This window comes from Oenanthe melanoleuca, chromosome 1A (assembly GCF_029582105.1).
Source record: "Oenanthe melanoleuca isolate GR-GAL-2019-014 chromosome 1A, OMel1.0, whole genome shotgun sequence".
Lineage (NCBI taxonomy): Eukaryota > Metazoa > Chordata > Aves > Passeriformes > Muscicapidae > Oenanthe > Oenanthe melanoleuca.
This window is the reverse complement of record NC_079334.1, coordinates 10,234,507-10,252,794: the sequence shown is the minus strand read 5'-3', so window position 1 is coordinate 10,252,794 and position 18,288 is coordinate 10,234,507. Positions and strand designations below refer to the sequence as shown.

The following is an 18,288-nucleotide window of genomic DNA, read 5'->3' as shown; positions in this document are numbered from 1 at the left end:
TTGCTCCAAATACTTATTTTTTAAAACTTGAATATGAGGATATTTTAGGTAGGGCAGTAATTTGAGTAGGAGTCCAATTTACAACTGTTAAAAAGGGAATTCAAAGTTGTTATGGGTACCCAATGGTATGAAAAGATAGATCTTCAGACCACAGAATTCAAACTGAAACATCTCATAAGCACACCCTCCCCCCTCCTCCCCCCCCAATAAGTTATCTTCCTAGAAATGCTGCAAATTAACTTATCACATTTTATTTAAAATTAAATTCATGGAGTCTTAATTTCTGTACTTCAGGGCTCAATTAGGATGTGCATTCTTTATTAATTCCAACTTCCTCATACTGCTTATTCATGCTCATTCATTAGCTTATTTCTAATGCTTCCATTAGAAAGTATTTCTAATTAAAGACCTTAAAAATATTATAAAGAAATTGTTAAGCTTTTGCTGCTACCACTAAAATTCAAATGTTTTGAAACTCAGATTCTGAGAAGACCCAGAATAATTACATCCTCTACTCTCCCAATAGTAACAAAAAAATTTATATGACAAAGGAATGGTGATATTTAAAATTGAGACACAACCCTGAGGTGGAACATCCTCAAGTCAGATACCTAAAGTCTCTTTTTATTGATGACGTTGTGGAAATAAATTTGAATGTGCCCTGCAGCTCTTGGGACTGAGGGTGACCTCTGGCAGCAGACCATGGCTTTTCTGTGACAGTGAGAACCACAGAGGCATCAGGAGACAAAGTTCTTCTTTCCCTCCACCAAGGGACCTGCAGGCAGAGGGTGGAAAAGTTCACTCTCAAACACACCCTGCATTGGCCAGTGTGAGTGACCCTCTGTCCCCATCAAGTGCATCTGCAGGGGACACAGAATGTTCCTCCTGAGGAGATGGGTAAGGAAGCCCTGAGAAGCAGAAAAGTGAAGCTACTGCTGGGACTGCTGAATACAACCATCAGTGCAGCACAGACTGGCTGTAGATTCTGACAGTCCCAGAGAGAAAGCTGGATGAATGCTGAATTTCAGGAGTGACCTGACTGAAATCAGCATCTTCAAGGAAAGGAGATATTGTACAAACTACGACAGATGCATGTTTTCTTTGCAAGGCTTTGGTTTCATGCAAGTTTATTTAAACCACATTACTGAGGACTGAGACACAAATTCATCTTTGCTATGTGTGAAAGTAACATGGCCCAATTCTCATACTTGCTATTAATCTCACTATTTATCACACTCATCATTCTTATTTTTATATAAACACACCATTACAGACTTTGAACCCTAACTGCACCATCAGGGGAAAACCCAACTTCATGATACTATCTTGATTTCCAACCAAACAGCTTAACAACAACAAAAAAGTGTCATTTGGTTTCTAATCCATCCATCCATCCATCCATCCATCCATCCATCCAAATCCATTTGTTTTCTCTCCAACATCCAATATTAATTGTTTCAGACACATTGCCAAGATGACAGAAATTGCTTTTGTTTTTGGGACAATCTGCTTTGTGTCACTGACCAACCAAAGATGCTCTGCTATTTGTTGTCAGGCAAGCCCTTACAGAATATTCCCTTCCATTTCCTGTGGCATTAAAGATTCAGGTAACACTCAGTGTCTTAACTGGGGTGGAGAATCCAAACAGTGATTTCCAAGCTCCATCTTGCCCTATATTTACTCTACTACTGGAATGTATGAATTATATGATAACTGGAATGTATGAATTATATGATAACTGGAATAAAAGTTTCTATAGAATAAATTTGTTAGAACACTTGGATATTTTTCTTTTTAGATTATAAAAATTCACGGAAGATCATTAAATTGCTGTTTTAAGTAAACCAACAAATCCATTTGTAACTCAAATAAGAGGCTGCTCATTATTAAGCTTCTTTTTGTCCAGCAAAATGAATATTTATGACTTCTCAAGTGTTAATTCAGAAGTGGTTTGAAATAACCATTTCACTTCATCTATTGAATGTGGACAAAATTATGTTTCATTACATATGCACATCTATATTTTTGGGTAGGTGTACTTAGGGGGTATTTAGGGTATTTAAGATTCCATGGCCACCCAGATGCAGAGTACAAGCCATCCTAGGATGGTATGTACCACTGCTGAGACAGAAAAAACTCCAGCTGGGCTGGCTTATATCAGATAACAACACACCAGGACAAAGAACTGTTTTATGCACTGCCTTGTCTCCAGCTGAGGTGAAGAGCAGATGCTCAAGGACAGGACAAATACACAGTGCTGGCTTCACACAGAACTTCCTATAGGCTGCAGCTGGGGCACTTTCCAAGACTGAGGTGGTATCCAAGGATTCTTGATGGGGCTTCTGACACAATTTGTTCATGTGGTGTTAAGAAAACATCACAATTTGTTTACACTGATCTAGTGCAGATCTGAATGTCACTTGCCCAGTGAATAGAATATTCATGCAGTAGCCTCCAATACTGCTAATATTGCTGCAGGGAGAAAAAATGCAACACTAGTTGAAGCAGCATGTCACAGCCCTAGAAAGGTAGGATATGAGCAAAATTAATTTCATTCAAATAAACTCTCAATGAAAGGTGTTACAGACTGTAGAAATAGCAAATGCACAGCCAAAGAGGTAAATTACTGCTCTGGGGAGGACAATGCAAAGACTCCACTACAATCCCAAAGCACTGAGACCCAAGATTGTCACTGCCATTCAGACCCTTGGCAGCACAAATGTTTCACCCAAGGACTTGAGAGATTTGGTTTCAGATCAATAAGGAGAAATTCATGCCTTGTTCCACACCTCCCCTTTCCTTTCCACTGATGCTCATGTGCAGTTATTTCCTTATTCTGAGCACTATGTTTTGCTAGTGGGGACACCTCCCAAAAGTCCTCCAAACTGGTGCCTTAGGAGCTGCCTTTGCTATAAATGCTTTAGTGTTCCCTTACCCAGATTTGGATATGGCCCTTTCCCCATCTGAGAGCCAGATTTAAACAGACTGAAAGTTACAAGGGGCTGGAACATTCGGTGGCTGTAAAGCACTGACCATTTCTGGCTTTGCAAAGGTTATGGTGATGATGATGGGGTTTGCTTACATGGCACAGAATCTCCTCCTTGATGCCCTGTCTTCCTCAGCACAGTTGCTTCAGACAGCTGGCAGAGAAGTTAACAGGACAAACATTGGAAAATCCTCTGGCAATTCCATTTCATATTGAGAAAAAACTGCCTGGCCCAGGCACAGCAGCAGATAAATGCAGGGGGGAAAAGGGAAGACTGTGGATGTGTCACTGCACCCTAGGAAATGGCAACACACTAAAACCCCATTCACTGCTGAGAGGGGAGATGTGAAAATGAAAGAGGCAGCAGAAGAGAGCATCAGAAGTCTCCTTAAGAAGCCCTATTCTGAATTAAATTATTTCAAATAGTAAGCAATAAACTTGTTCAAATTAATTTTTTATTAGAAATTACTACTAAAACAGCCTTTGATGACTCCAACTTAAATTACCTCGCTCTCCAACTATAGGAGAAGTCCAGGAAGTATTTCAGCCTAGATTCTTGCCACTTCAGCCAGTTCACATCCAAGACTGGGATACACTAATGTATTAATTTATCTAGCACAGAACATCCTTACCCCTTTAAGAAGACCTCAGGAGATGACACCAAATAATGTAAGTTGAAGGTTTTTACCAGGCAGAAACCCCACAAAAGCCATCATGACCTTACCCAAGTTGATCTCTAGCAGCTAAAAGTGACTTTTCTCATCTAACCTGTGAACAGACCTGTGTTATCAGTGTGATTTTACCTCACTAGAAATAGTGCAACCACAGAACTTCCAGAGATCCCATTTCTCCAGGAGAAAAAAAACAAAACAAAAATGCAAGAAAACCTTTATTTAATACACCTTATCATGATCAGGCAGGTTTGAGTATTATTTTTTTGCATGCTTTCTGCTCAGCAGGATTTTTAAATTCACCCCTGTAAAGCCTTCAGCTGCTGCACCCCCGCCTACACCAAAATCCAGTGCTCACTCCTTGTCCTCTCTCATTTACAAGGTTATAGGAGCAGGAGCCAGCCTAAGCCCTTCACGTAAAAAGCAAGAGAAACTTGTAGGCTTTATCTAGGGCTGCCCTTGGTCCAGGACAGCTCATTCAGCACAAGCTAATCTTGGACAGATCCAGGTCAACCTGACCTGAAAGGATCTTAATTGGGTTAGCACAACCAGCTCTAGATATCCCATTGCCATGGTCTGATTCACCCTATTATAAACAGTATGAAAAAGCCACCAGCAGCAAACACTGGCATTATTCTGCTTAAGATTTGTTGGCTTTTTTATAACTGGAATCAAGTTCTGAGAATTCAGCACAGTATAAGAGTTAAAGAAACACAAATAGACCCCAAAGGGGGAGACCATGGCTGCAGTTTACATACTCATGAGGTAGATCCTGGACCAGGCTGTGTTCAAGCCAGAATTCCAGGAATTATTTATCAGAATTGTATTAGAGATGCTCTCCTCATAATTCACCTTACCCAAAGGGGAAAAAATATTCTTCTCCTTTTACAGGGGACATTAAATCCATGTCAGCAAAAATAAAAGAAAGAAAATCCAGGAACCTTTTTTGCCTTGATGGTGGATGATCACTATTACATATGAAAAAGACAAAAAATAACATCTAATTAAAATAATACACTGTTTTAAAAGTCATCCGAAATGCTTCATATTCCCAAACTGGCTACTTTCTGTTGTGTTGGGAAGAACTAATCACACCTGTATTTTTTCCATAATACAAAACAGGAGTTGCCATAAAGGAGTTTTACCCACATGAGCATGGAAGGGAAAGTAGAACTCTCTAATAAGGGGAGCAAAGGAGAGAGGAAGCAGTATCCCAGAAATTCATCAACCTCCCCCACTTCTATGGGCTTTACCCCAGAGAAATTCCCATAGAAATCATGGCCAGATCACCTGGGATATTCACTGCTAAGTTCTCTGAGTAGAACACTGAGAAAGAGCTTTTTACAGAGCCAGTCACTCACTCACTGTTTCCTAAGTGGTTCTATTAAAAAATATAAATGCTCTCCTGCAAGGGAACATGAATTGTATTTGAAACCCTAGTAAAGAAGGAATGCATTATCAACATAAAACATTGTTCAAATGCACGTTGTTTTTCCATGTATCTCCCTCTGAGTGGTTTTCTAACTCTGATTTCCATTTTATCAAGTTTTATTATCCATGTCAGACTTGAGTTTTATTTAACAGAAAGTTCAGCTAAAAGCAGGTATCAACAGATATCCAAAAAAGTCCAACACCCTAATTCTGTAGGAAAGACTAAGACTTTTAACCCAAACCACTCCTAGATAATCAACAGAAGCTTTTTACAGCCTCAAAATTTACTCATAATTTAACATTGCATTCCTGCAAAAAAGTAACAAGGTCAAATTGCTTCATCAGTTGTAGTCAAGCAATGTTAAACAACTCAGAATTTGGCCCAGTTTTAATCAATACAAAAAAGCAGTATTACTCACTTGGAAATTTATTAACTCTGATCAATAGATTTCATACAACAGCTGTACAAAATCTGCCAACGATGCAACCTATACAGAACACTGCAAATATTTGCTCATTGGGAAATTACTGTTGTTTCCTCTTCTCTTTCCAAAAGATAACAATATTGCAAAACATTATTTAGCCAAGTATTCCAATGCTAAAGGTGCACCAGTTCTATGTACGCAGCAGATTACTGGACACTCCAAAATTGAAGGGGAATCAGTTCCAGATGTTTTCTACTGATTAAATTCAGCCCAAGCAAGGTTAAGCAAATGACAAGCAGCTGCTTTTCTTTTTTGCCATAGTCATGAAAAATCCCCTCAGAGTTCTGGCTGGCTCTAACTGGCAGACACTGGGTGCAGCACCTTTTTCTCCTGAGTTTTCATGATTAGGAGAGACTGTGAATAGCAACTCCAGTCTGTCAGGCTTTATGCAGATAAAAATTAAAAGGAAGAAGCTCAAAAATAAAAACAAGAACAAATATTCTTTTGAAATACCCCAGTGATGTAAATCCTAAACCACAGCCCCTCTCACCGCACATACTGCTGTCTCCAGAAATAAGTCAAAGTGGAACAAAAGAAATATTAAACCAGGCCATGGCTCAGTGCAACACTGGCATCACCTTTACATCCCATCACTTCATTTCAAACAGGGCAGAAACACTTTTTATCATGTATAGAGATTGACACAAAGCTTTACTTCTTAGGCTTGTCTCCTATTTTTCCTCAGCCTTCAGAGGTTTTTTCACACCTGATGGGATTAAACTGAAATAAAGACATTGTGTGTGTGTATCCTTAAGCAAACTGACAGGTCAGATTTTTCCATTGCATTTATGCTGAGCTGGGCAAGGAACCATTTCCAAAGCACAGAACTTATAAATTCTTTCCAAGGCAAATATTCCCATGGAGTTGTGGCTGGGAAGATCTGGGAAGAACAGCACGTACACCTGTATATCAAAATTATTTCCCAAGCACTCTCTGTGACTGCAAAGAGCTTACTGTGTAAAGAGACAAATCAAACAAAGTAAATTGTTTAGAAGTGGCTACACCTGGCTACTTCAACAGGGAGCAAAACCAGAATAAAGGGAGCACTCAGTCTTTTCTTCTCTATTTTTCAACAAATGGTTACTATATATGGACCCAGCCCCCTCCAAAGAACCAGTGTTTATTTTGCTTCTATTTATAGAATCTTTTCAGCATTCCCAGCTGACATACAACAGAAATAAGCAAAATACATGTTTTTCAAGACATTAATTCACTTTGATGAACAGTCTATTTTAAGGAGTAGTAAAAGTGTATTTACTACTCCATCATCCAAGTCAACCCAGTTTAAAAGGCCATAACTCTTTACACATGATGCTCTCATCTCCCACAATATTGTTTTGCCATTCCCATCAGAAAAAACCCTAAATTTTTCTGGCTAAAATGTAGCTTTACATTTTACATTAAATCACATCATCTTTTCCCCACAGAGCATTCACTACATTTGCTGCAAAAATCAGCTTTTCTTGCAAAAGCTGCCAGCCCTGATTACCACTCCTTGTTTATGCTGAGGATAAACAACTGTGCAGGCCCATGTTTAATCCTGCATTGACTAATTGCATTCTCCACTTCTGTAATGCTGTGTCAGTCTAAAAACACTTCATAAACAATCAGGACTCACAAAATCTCCGTGACAGAGACAAGTCTTACATTCATGTAACAGATGATGCAACCCAAGCACAGTGAGTTAATCATGTGCCCAAGGTCACCCCAAGAATCAGGAACAGAATCCAGGGATTCAGCCCTCCCTCCTTAGCATGGAGCCTTGGACATCCAGCCTCAACTCCAACACAAGGATTCCAGCAGAGGCCACCGAGATGTGCTGCTGTTTTGTCACTGTCTTAGAGCCTCACTTTTAACCCATTTCTTTTGTGCAAAAGAGTTTGAGACAAAAGCTGTAAATTCTGAGCTTTTTTAACAAAATCAGTACACACACGCACACAAAAGAAAAAAAAAAAAAAAGGAAGAAATGCATTAAGTTATCCTTATTCCATTTATAAGTACCTTCTTCTCACCTTCAGTAAAAAGGCTCCATGTTGTCTCAAAAATGCCTTCACTTCCATGCAGCCCTCAGGGAACTGCAATGAGCCTCACAGCACCACAATTTCATGTGTGTCACCACTGGTCTAAATGCTGGTTGGGATTCCCTCCTCTCTCTTTTTCCCTTTTCTCATCCACTGGATTGCATGGAAATGTGCCTTGAAGTTCGAAATTAAATTACTGCAGTTTGAAATTTGGGTTTTGGCATTTTAGATCACAATGTTCTATTTTCACACTGGAGTGAGATTGTTGCTACCTCTCTGAAACCTAGCAGAAAGATGGAATTCTTAAGTAGTCATAGTGAGAAAAATCCAAACTCAATGTGTAGCACATCCTTATCTGTGCTTTTAAGAGCATGTTCCAGAGACTGTTTCCCCAAACAACCTTAATTTATTTATTAGTTCCCCATTCCCTGCTGCACAAGCTGCAGGACAATTTTTATTAAAGTTGAGTAATTAGAAAAATCATGGTCTTAACCAGGATTTACACCCTGCATAAAAAGGGAAACCTCAAATCCCAGTTTTCCTCTTTTTGTACTCTCTCCAAGGCTACCCTTGCTTCCCCAGAATGGTTTGGGCCACCTGACCCCAAGTGCAGCAAAGCTGTCCTGGCTCCCTGGAGCCAAACACATCTCTTAGGACCACATAGTGAGGGGGTTATTTTTTATTTTTTCCTCACTGTGGGATCACATCCCATAAGCAGCTGGTTAATAGAGTGGAGATCAGGTCAAGCAGCTGCTGGATATCAAAAGTGTGGGGACAGATCACTGCAGGGAATTCGTTATCTAGGATTAGGGGAGAGACACGGCAGGAGCTTCTCTGCCCTGAGTGCTCTCAGCCACTTCTAGGACAGTCCCAACCTCAGAATAAAAATTCAACTCTAATCCACAGCCTGGACAACTGATGGGTTTATTTAATAGCACCCAAGGCAGAAATCTCTCTAAATGTATTTGTCATTTCAGCAGCAAACCTCTGGTAAATGTTTTGTGAAGTATCATATTCCAGCAAGTTTTCATCCACTGTACAGGAGCCTTCAGCAGTTTTCTAGGCTATAATCCAGGTCCTATGTTTATGGACACACACAGATGATACAGGAAAAGGTGACTAAAATCAGTATTAAATTGTCTTCCACTTACCTCCTATTTTGAATGCATAATGTCACATCAGAAAAAAAACAAAAACCACTTGACATGATTGCTCATTACTAATTAATGGTCCTTCTACTTATTTCTTTCCTATTGACTGGTTTGATTGGAGGTGTTTTTTTGCGGGTTTTGTTTGCTTTATTTTTATTTTTCCTTCTTAAGTTCCAACTTCCCTCGGAGACAAGTTCCAAAATTGAATACATCTGGGGATTTTTCTCACACAAAAGATGAGGGGACAGAAAGCTGTTGATGGACAAGGGCTCAGTGCTTTTTTTCACAAGGGCAGGTACTATTATCCTCTCTCAGGGCCCGCTCTTGAAATCCAGATCCAAAACTGAAAACACCTCATGGCTGCTCCTGACAGAGGGAAAATTGTACCTCTACTTGTTCCAAGCACCTTTAGTGCTTATATCCCAGTTTACTTACTGCTTTACATACTCATATTCATTAAAAACACCCCCTTTGTGCCCCTCACGCAGCCCCCAGCTGTGTCTGTCACCACACCCTGAGTCACCACCCCCGGCGCTCTGCTTCCCTCTCCCACCTGGCTCTTTGGCATTCCATCTTTCTGGAGACTTGCTAAAACCCCACAAGCTGCTCTCCAAACTCCTGGGAGATAATCTCACTGCTGGGCCTGGAGAGACACCCTGAGATTGCCTTCAGCAGCTCTCCAGCAGCAGGGCCCAGAGCCCACAGCAGGGCCCACAGCAGGGCCTGCCTCGTGCTCACAGGCCACACCTGGGGTTGTCCCAATCCCATCCTCATCAATCACACCTGGGGCTGTCCCAATCCCACCCTCACAGCTCACACCTGGGGCTGTCCCAATCCCATCCTCAGAGCTCACACCTGGGGCTGTCCCAATCCCACCCTCACAGGCCACACCTGGGGCTGTCCCAATCCCATCCTCACAGCTCACACCTGGGGCTGTCCCAATCCCATCACTCTCACAGCTCACACCTGGGGCTGTCCCAATCCCACCCTCACAGCTCACACCTGGGGCTGTCCCAATCCCATCCCTATAGCTCACACCTGGGGCTGTCCCAATCCCATCCCTATAGCTCACACCTGGGGCTGTTCCATTCCCACCCTCACAGATCACACCTGGGGCTGTCCCAATCCCATCCTCATAGCTCACACCTGGGGCTGTCCCAATCTCACCCTCATCAATCACACCTGGGGCTGTCCCAATCCCATTCTCATAGCTCACACCTGGGGCTGTCCCAATCCCATCCTCATAGCTCACACCTGGGGCTGTCCCAATCCCATCCTCATAGCTCACACCTGGGGCTGTCCCAATCCCACCCTCACAGGCCACACCTGGGGCTGTCCCAATCCCACCCTCACAGATCACACCTGGGGCTGTCCCAATCCCATCCTCATAGCTCACACCTGGGGCTGTCCCAATCCCATCCTCACAGGCCACACCTGGGGCTGTCCCAATCTCACCCTCATCATTCACACCTGGGGCTGTCCCAATCCCATTCTCATAGATCACACCTGGGGCTGTCCCAATCCCACCCTCATCAATCACACCTGGGGCTGTTCCATTCCCACCCTCACAGATCACACCTGGGGCTGCTCCAGCCCCAGCCCACCAGGAATGGGGTCAAAGCAATCATATTCCCCCTCCCCTGTCCACAGCCCCAGTCCTGCACCCAAGGTAAAGGGGAGGGACACAAAACAATATTTAGAAGGTGGTTCTTTCTAAAAACACCCTCTTCTTTCTTTTTAGCACCCTTGTCTAGCTGAGACATTTACATTTTCACACACACAGCTACTTACACATAGAGAAGAGCTATATTTCATCTGTCTTACCTATTTTCACTTAGATGTATTTAGACACAGACATATTTACATATAGATGAATTTACAACTGCATCTCATATCTTCTCAGCCTTATCTCAATTTACACTTCTATGTTTATACTTATGCATCTGTTTAGACTGTGTCAGTTTACAATTCTATTTGCATTATATATTAACACTTATTGCACAGAAAATCGATTTAGACCAGGTATCTGTTTAGAGTTAAATATTTACACTTCCATCTAATTACACAACAGCCTGTTTAGATTTAGGTATCTATACACCCTTTTATATAACCTCTATTGAGATGACATGCATCATCTACTTTTACCCTACAATGCAAAACAAAGGTAGGTGGCTCCAGCTGGACAGAAATTCTGTATTTTAAATCATCATCCTGCATCTCAGCAGCCTCCTGTCCATGTTGTCAGTGGCTCTCAGGTTCCTTCTGATCACTCCCTGACTGCTCAGCTGTTTGCTTTGCAATCCCAGAGAGATAAACCCACCTGACTTGTGCATCTTTTCCAGTCCTTTCTCTCATGTTCTAACTTTATTTGCTCCTCATTGAATTATTTTCCAAGCAATAGCAAGTGACACAATTTTTAGTGACAATTTTAGCACATTCAGTGGTAATTTTCAGGGGACAGAAAAAATTATTAAGTGTTTCCTGACACCATTACTGTATTTACACTTCATGGTTGGTAACTGGACCAAACTTCCATTCTGCAAAGATTTTAATCTCAACTTGAGGCCGTTAAAGCAAAGCTCGCAATTTACCCAGCTCATTCTCATCTTTCCTAAGTTTTGGAAAAGCTGTAGACTGGGATATTCATGTGAATTCACTAAAGAGCCCCATGTCTCCCAAGTTACTCTGAGCTGGATTAGCACTGCTGGTAAATTTGCAGAACTTGAGGGATGAGACTTCTCTGGCTGCTCCAGACCTTCCCTGACCTGATCCTGATTTAGCTGTGACAGCAAATTCTCTAATTGAGCAGGTGTCTGTATCTTGCTTTACTTCTGTTTATCTTTGTGTTGCATAACCATGCCTTCATAGCTGCAGCAGTTATTTTAGTAGGATGAGACATTTACAATCAAATAATGACAGAGTTTACAGAAATACAGGCTGGGCAGAATATCAGAGGCCTTGAGAAGTGGAAACACAGGATGCAGTGTGTGAGTACAGACAGGAGATAAGAGATGGGGCACAGGCTTGGCACTGGAGACCCCACAGCTACAAAAAATTCACTAACTATCAGTTAAAATAAAAAGCAGTCCTGAAGCAGGACAAAACTGGTTGTAAGGGTAACAGAGAACAAAAAAATTCTATTTCACACACATAAAAGGGAACATAACCTGATAAATTCTGATGAAACGTGAAGCTGCAGAGCAATGAAGAAATATGTCAAAGAGTGTTAGGAAACATTTGTAGGTGACCCCAAAGGGATCCCAGGAGAAAAAGGAGAAATTCCTTTTCACCTTGTCACCACAAACATCATATTCCTCCATGTTAAGGACATGAGATTTCAACAGGTCATTGTGTACTTCCCCTCTTCCTCCTGCAGCAAGTTACACCCAAAAACTGAATAAGCATAAATACCAGCTAAACAGGCAGAATTTTAAAAGCAACTTTTACAGTTTTAATTGATTTTTTACTATAGTAGCAACTTTTAATTTTTTTATTAAAAAAACAACATTGCATTTGATTCTCTTTTGTAACAATTGGTCAAGATTTCAGTTATTCTAGCACTAAATTCTAGTTCTTACTTTTATAACGTGGGCTTACCCTTTTTGATACCTAACACTGAGTATAATACTTCTTAACCTACTTTCTGCCATACCTTAATTCTGACTTTCCATTCTTCAAAAATCTTATTTAATTTCTCCCTTTTTCCCAAGGCTGGCTACGTGAATAGGTTCTTCCAATACATCTGTCAGGAAAACCCCACAAGTGCCTGAATTTAATGAGAAGATTCTGCAGATTCCTCAAATATATTAAAAGAGAAACCAAATTACTGACTTCGTCATCAAGAGAAGATTTCTATGACAGGGTCTTGGATTTTCTTCCTTCTTTCTCTTGCCCAGAGCCTCACACAGCAAGATTATGTATATTTTGCATCCCAGAGTAAAAAATATCAGGGGTGCCTCAGTGAAAGAGCTTACCAAAAACTTTAAAATTTATCAGGACAATTTATAATCTCACTTTAAAAAGGTGTCTCTGTGCCATTATTACTCAGTATGTTGACTCCAATACAATTTATTTGCTTCTCTAATTTTCTACATTTTTGATGTTTTAACAGTTAGCTGAAATACTCATTTTGGCAACAAAAAATCTACACTGTGGTATGCCCTCCTTTTCAACTCATAATTGATTTTTTTTCACCCCACTGCTGTGCTGACAGTGTCTAGAAAAAGCCTGAGGGACCTGCAAATATCTTCCCTTATTCTGCACTGCTGTGGTCCCTGGGAACATCTGGGAACAAAGTCCCTGCTCAAGTTTGGTATGACCAGTGATCCAAACCCTGGTCTTAAATCAGGCACAACAAGGAGCTGAAAAAGTGCAGAACAAAAATAAATTTTTAAACCTCAAAAGCTGCCAGATTTAATCAGAAGTAAGAGTGGGTTTGGCAGAGTTGTTCTCTTCCTGCACCCCCATCCCCAGCCCTGTCATCCATTCTGGCCAAGTGAGATAAACATAGAATTCACTGGAAGTTCTCACTCAGGGCAGCAACCAGTAAAGAGTGGTTGAACCAGTAAAGACTGAAAACTTCCTGGTAAATATGTGTTTCCACAATTCTTACACATGGGCAAGTGCCATCAGTACAAGTCCTGAACTGACAGACAAATGGAGATGTTAAACAGCTCTACATTGACCACAAATTCTCACTGCAAAGCCACCACCATCTGCTAAACCCACCTTCTTAAGAGTATGACATTTGTCAAAAGCATGTTATCTGGACACTTTCTCATGCTAATTTGGTGCATACCTTTATATTTATGATTTTCAGACTTACTAACAGTTATGCAAACCCTCAAAAGCTTTAGTGTTTGCTTTATTCTGTAAAGTTTGGCCACGTGTTTTTTCTCTCAGCTTGTCAGCACTGGAATCTCTGAATCCACTTCATGCAAAATATTTGCTTCTTTATAGGTACTGCAGACTATAATCCATCTGCACCAGTATGGGAAAGCAGACCCTTTTCCTACCAGGAAATGCAACCAATCTCTGGGAAAAACCAGCTGATTTCCAGACAGGTGAATGCTGGAATGCTGGCATCCAAACTGGTATTAAAAACAGAATAAATCAACATTAACCCTACTGCACATTTTATATGGAAAGGACAACAAAGGTAAGGGAGTCAGAGAAAACTGCAGTACTCCCCCTTCTCCAGGTAAAAAACTGCTCTTGTGTATTTTTGCTTTAAACTGTGCATATATCAGCATACAAGAAACTCCAAAAACCAAACAGAAAAGCACAGTGATAAACAGGGAATTTTATTTTTAGCCCTGCAGAGATTAATCACTATGAGAGTCTTGTGACTTTGACAAATCTAACAATAATGAGTTGTGTATACAACCTACAACAGCTGACAGAGAATAATATATTCCATCTGCTGGAGCTGTCCCAGGAGGCTGAACTTCAAGGTCTAAAAACTTTGAAATTTTTTTCCCTCCCTAATAAAAAGCACTAGGAAACATCTATTTGGTTCATTTTGTGAAGGATTCATTGTGGTGAAACTCAAAATGCATCTAGAAAACTCCAGTTACACCAAAATGCTATTTCCCTTTTGTGTGGATCAGTTTCTGTGACTTGCCACTCACTCTTCTAATTGATTACAATCTTCATATTTATGTGCCTTCTTTAAACCTTCCAGGAACATTAAAGATGTCAGAGGGCTTGCACATGTCTTGTCATCCTGATAACAGACCTGGCTGCAGAGGAGTAGGCACAAGGATAGGCAAAAGTACAGGTAAGATTAATACCTATGGATAAAATCTCAGGTAAGGATTAAATGACTGAGAATCTTAAATCACTACATGAAAATATTAAATCAGACATCCTGATATGAAATAGTTTCTTAGTTGAAGCAACAGACACCCATGAAAAAAACACAAACTGCACAAACTCCAAGGACTGGAGCACCTCTCCTGTACAGACAGGCTGAGAGATGGGGCTGGAGAACCTGGAGAAGAGAAGGCTCTGGGGAGATCTCATTACAGCCTGCCAGCACCTAAAATGACTTTGTAAAAACATTTCAGAGGGATTTTTACACAGGCAAACAGCGATAGAACAAGGGGAATGGTTTTAAACTGAAAGAGGTTTAAATTGGAAATCAGGAAGAAATTGTTTCCTGTGAGGGTGGTGAGGCCCTGGCACAGGTTTCCCAGAGCAGCTGTGGCTGCCCCATCCCTGGCAGTGTTCCAGGCCAGGCTGGATGGGGCTCTGAGCAACCTGGGATAGTGGAAGCATCCCTGCCCATGGCAGGGGGTGGCACTGGATGATCTTCAAGATTCCTCCAACCCAAATAATTCCGGGATTCTTTGATTCTTAAGGTCCCTTCCAACCCACTCTATGCAAACTTGACAGGCCTTTATTTCAGCCTTCCTATAGTCCCTCTCTCATACCTGACCAGAGCAGCAAAGGGCTGGTTTAAAGCAGCAGCTCTGCTCCTCTAGGTCAGGCCTAGAAAAGTGATCTGATTCAACCTTGTAGTTTGCCATCATCTGCCAAACCTCCAGCCCCCACCAGCAATGAATAAAATATTCCACTACAGCAACACCCCAATAGAAGCTGGCATGGCCCCTTTCAATTACCTTTTTCGGATTAGGATCCTCTCTGCCTTTTCTACTTTCAGCTTTTTTGACAGGTAAAAAAATGCCCCATTTAAAGGCTTGAAGTTTAGTACTTCCACTTCCCAGGAATAGAAGCCTATTAATTCTGGCAAGGAGAACTTCACTGAGAGAAATCAGGTTTAAACTTTTGAGAGGTGTCAAGAATGTTCAGTCAATTGAGCAATTGAGTTTGCCAGCTACATTCCTGGAAGCTTTGCAACAGAAGGAATGAATCAGGAGAATGAAATTGAGTGTGATTTAACCCTGACACTGGCTAAGGCAAAACGTGAAAGAAAATGAAAAATAGATACATTTTAATTGGTAAGGGAATAATATGCATGGCTGTCTGTCAGAATAAGAATAAATTCAACCAGCTATAATGGAAGTACAAGAAGAAAACATTTTCAGAAAGTGGGGAAAATTTTTTCATTTTCTGTCAGGCAGAAAAAGATACAGGCTTGTCTCATCACTCTCTTTCCTACAATACAGAGCTTTGCTCAGATTAACCATGACCATTGAGAGAACACAGCTTTAGTGAACCAACATGCACTGCAGAGTCCTGAGTAAAGCCACCAGAGTCCCCAGCATCTTAGTGGCCTCCAGGACTGTTACCAGTTGCTCAACACTTTGCTGCTTCCACCCATCACATCACAATACCAAAATACACCCAGCAAAATCTGCTGTCGTGGTCAGCAAGGGAAGCTGCTCCAGCCCAATAAGCGTGCTGAGAATGAACACAATATTCTGTTATGAGATGTGTAGTTAAAGCAGAAGCTTTGGTTATAAATATCATACCCTTCATGCCCTCTCCCAGAAACCTAAAAGCACTGTAAATGCCTGTGGGTATGGAACAGAACTCAGACTACGAGCTCAAGATGTAGCAGATCCAGAACAGTGCCCCAATCCTATCAGACAAAGAAAATCAATGCAAAAGGAGAAAAATCAGCTTTCCAGAAAACCTTCTTTTATAGTAAATAATACCATTTTATAGGGACATTTCCTTTACAAACTGAATTAAAAAAAAAAAAAAAAAGGATTTTACAAACAAAGCAAATACATTAACTCGGCAGTGAAATTCAGACAGTTTCCACATTGAAATACAACCATCACTTATATAAACACACAATTTTTTAAATTAAGCAAGAAAAAAAAACACTTATCAAAATCCCTTAATTGATGCGGGCATAAAAATAGTTGATTTTTTTATCGCAATTTGTTTGCACAATGTTTAAGAAGGTGCTGTAAAATAAAGTAGAATATTTTTCCTGGTTTATTTTTTTTCCTACAGAGGTAAAAGGAGGTAAAGTTAAAAGGTGAGGTAGACCTGAGAAAACTCTACATCTACCTCTGAAATAATTCAAGGAAGAATGAACAATATATCCAACATCTTAATTGATGGTGAACAAAGAAAGCTCTTTTGATATTCACACCACATGAATGAAAGACTTCCTTTGTGTCCCTCTATTTTTGTTATGCAACCATCCCTGGTTGGAGGCATCTTGATTTACTGATTAGCTTAAATTTTTTTTTTCATATAACTTTTCATTTCATCATGTCAACTCTTTTTAAGTTTGTCTCTTGAAAAATGATAAATTGAACATAAGTAAATTACCTTTGGGTTCATCAATGTAGAAAGACACATCTTTTTTGTCCTCTTGTTCATCAATGTGATCATAAGTGATCTGGGGAACAGACAAGGAATTTTCTCCTGGGTTTATTACAGGGGCAGAACCATTCCCACAGCCCAGCTTCCCTTTTCTTCTGTATCTTCTGGCCTGTGAGAGTAGGAATGGAATAATTTCAGAAGATGCTATCAAACACAGACAAGTGCACATGTGAGCTTCACTGTACAGTGAATTCACTTGAATGAAACTGAAATTCAGTGAAAGGGTTGCAACCTTTGTTTATGGTTTTAAAGTGTCTGATTCTGAATTGTCAACTAAAATCTGGTAAGAATTTGATTTTCAGAAGGCAACTAGAACATTCTGAAAAAATCAAGTTGTTAGTAAAAATTCTCAAATTGGGACCAAAATTCAAGGCATACAAAATTCTAATGACTTCAGCATATATCAACTTGTCTGGAATATCTTTCTAAAGCTTTAATTAAATAAAACCATAGACTTTGAACTATGAACTAGGTCCTGTGCAGCCTCTTGAACTAAAGAAAACTTCATCTTTTGCCAAAAAGGCTAAATTAGGCACATCAGGAGAAGAGAAATCCTTCCTCCTGTCTGCAAACAGTTCTCCTGATATTAGAAGCCTTGGTACTTAAAAATGAAAAATGAAGGTTTGGATCAACAGAAAGAGCTGCAGGGTCAAGATATTCACATATGGGACTTGATCTAAAGTTAAGCCAATTCTTACTTTGTTATGGTCTACTACTCAGACTTTTGGAATTCCTTCTGTTCATCTCTGCAGCAGTTAAAAAAATGCATGTTCAGAATTAAATGGGGCAAAACTGGTAGAAACAGGTATTTGTTGTGGACAGTGGACACACTGGTATGCATCAAAATACTTCTAAAAGCAAAGATTACAGGCTCTTAAAACTGGAGAAGAAAATAGGAGTTCTCTGGAGAACAAAATGCTGCAACACACACAAAATGATCAATATGTATTTGAGACCTTAAAATAAGAAGTTAAAGACCAAGAAAGAACAAAGAAAAGGATCCTTTGGTAAGCGGTGAAAGAACCATTACCATGTTGTTAAATGAGGGCTCAGTGGGCACAGGGAGGTTCAGACAAATAATATATTATGGAAGTCCCTCTTACTAGAGAAAACAGAGGGAAAATACTTTTTTTCCCAACTCTCCAACCATGAATTGTTTGCTGTTCAGCAAACCCTGGGAAACAGGCTCCTAAAGGCAGGCCTTGACCATCATTTGGGAAATGCTGGGTCCCTGAG

General features: G+C 40.4%; 1 protein-coding gene across 2 annotated transcripts in view; it reads right to left on the bottom strand.

Moving 5' to 3' along the window:
• The window catches only part of LOC130248422 (potassium voltage-gated channel subfamily KQT member 1-like), a 409,170-nt gene that overhangs the window by 344,275 nt on the left and 46,607 nt on the right, over positions 1-18,288 (bottom strand). For both annotated transcript variants that reach the window (XM_056482176.1, XM_056482175.1), the window contains one exon: positions 16,999-17,161. In XM_056482176.1, coding sequence (XP_056338151.1) covers positions 16,999-17,161 — 163 coding nt within the window. The remainder of the gene's footprint in view (positions 1-16,998; positions 17,162-18,288) is intronic.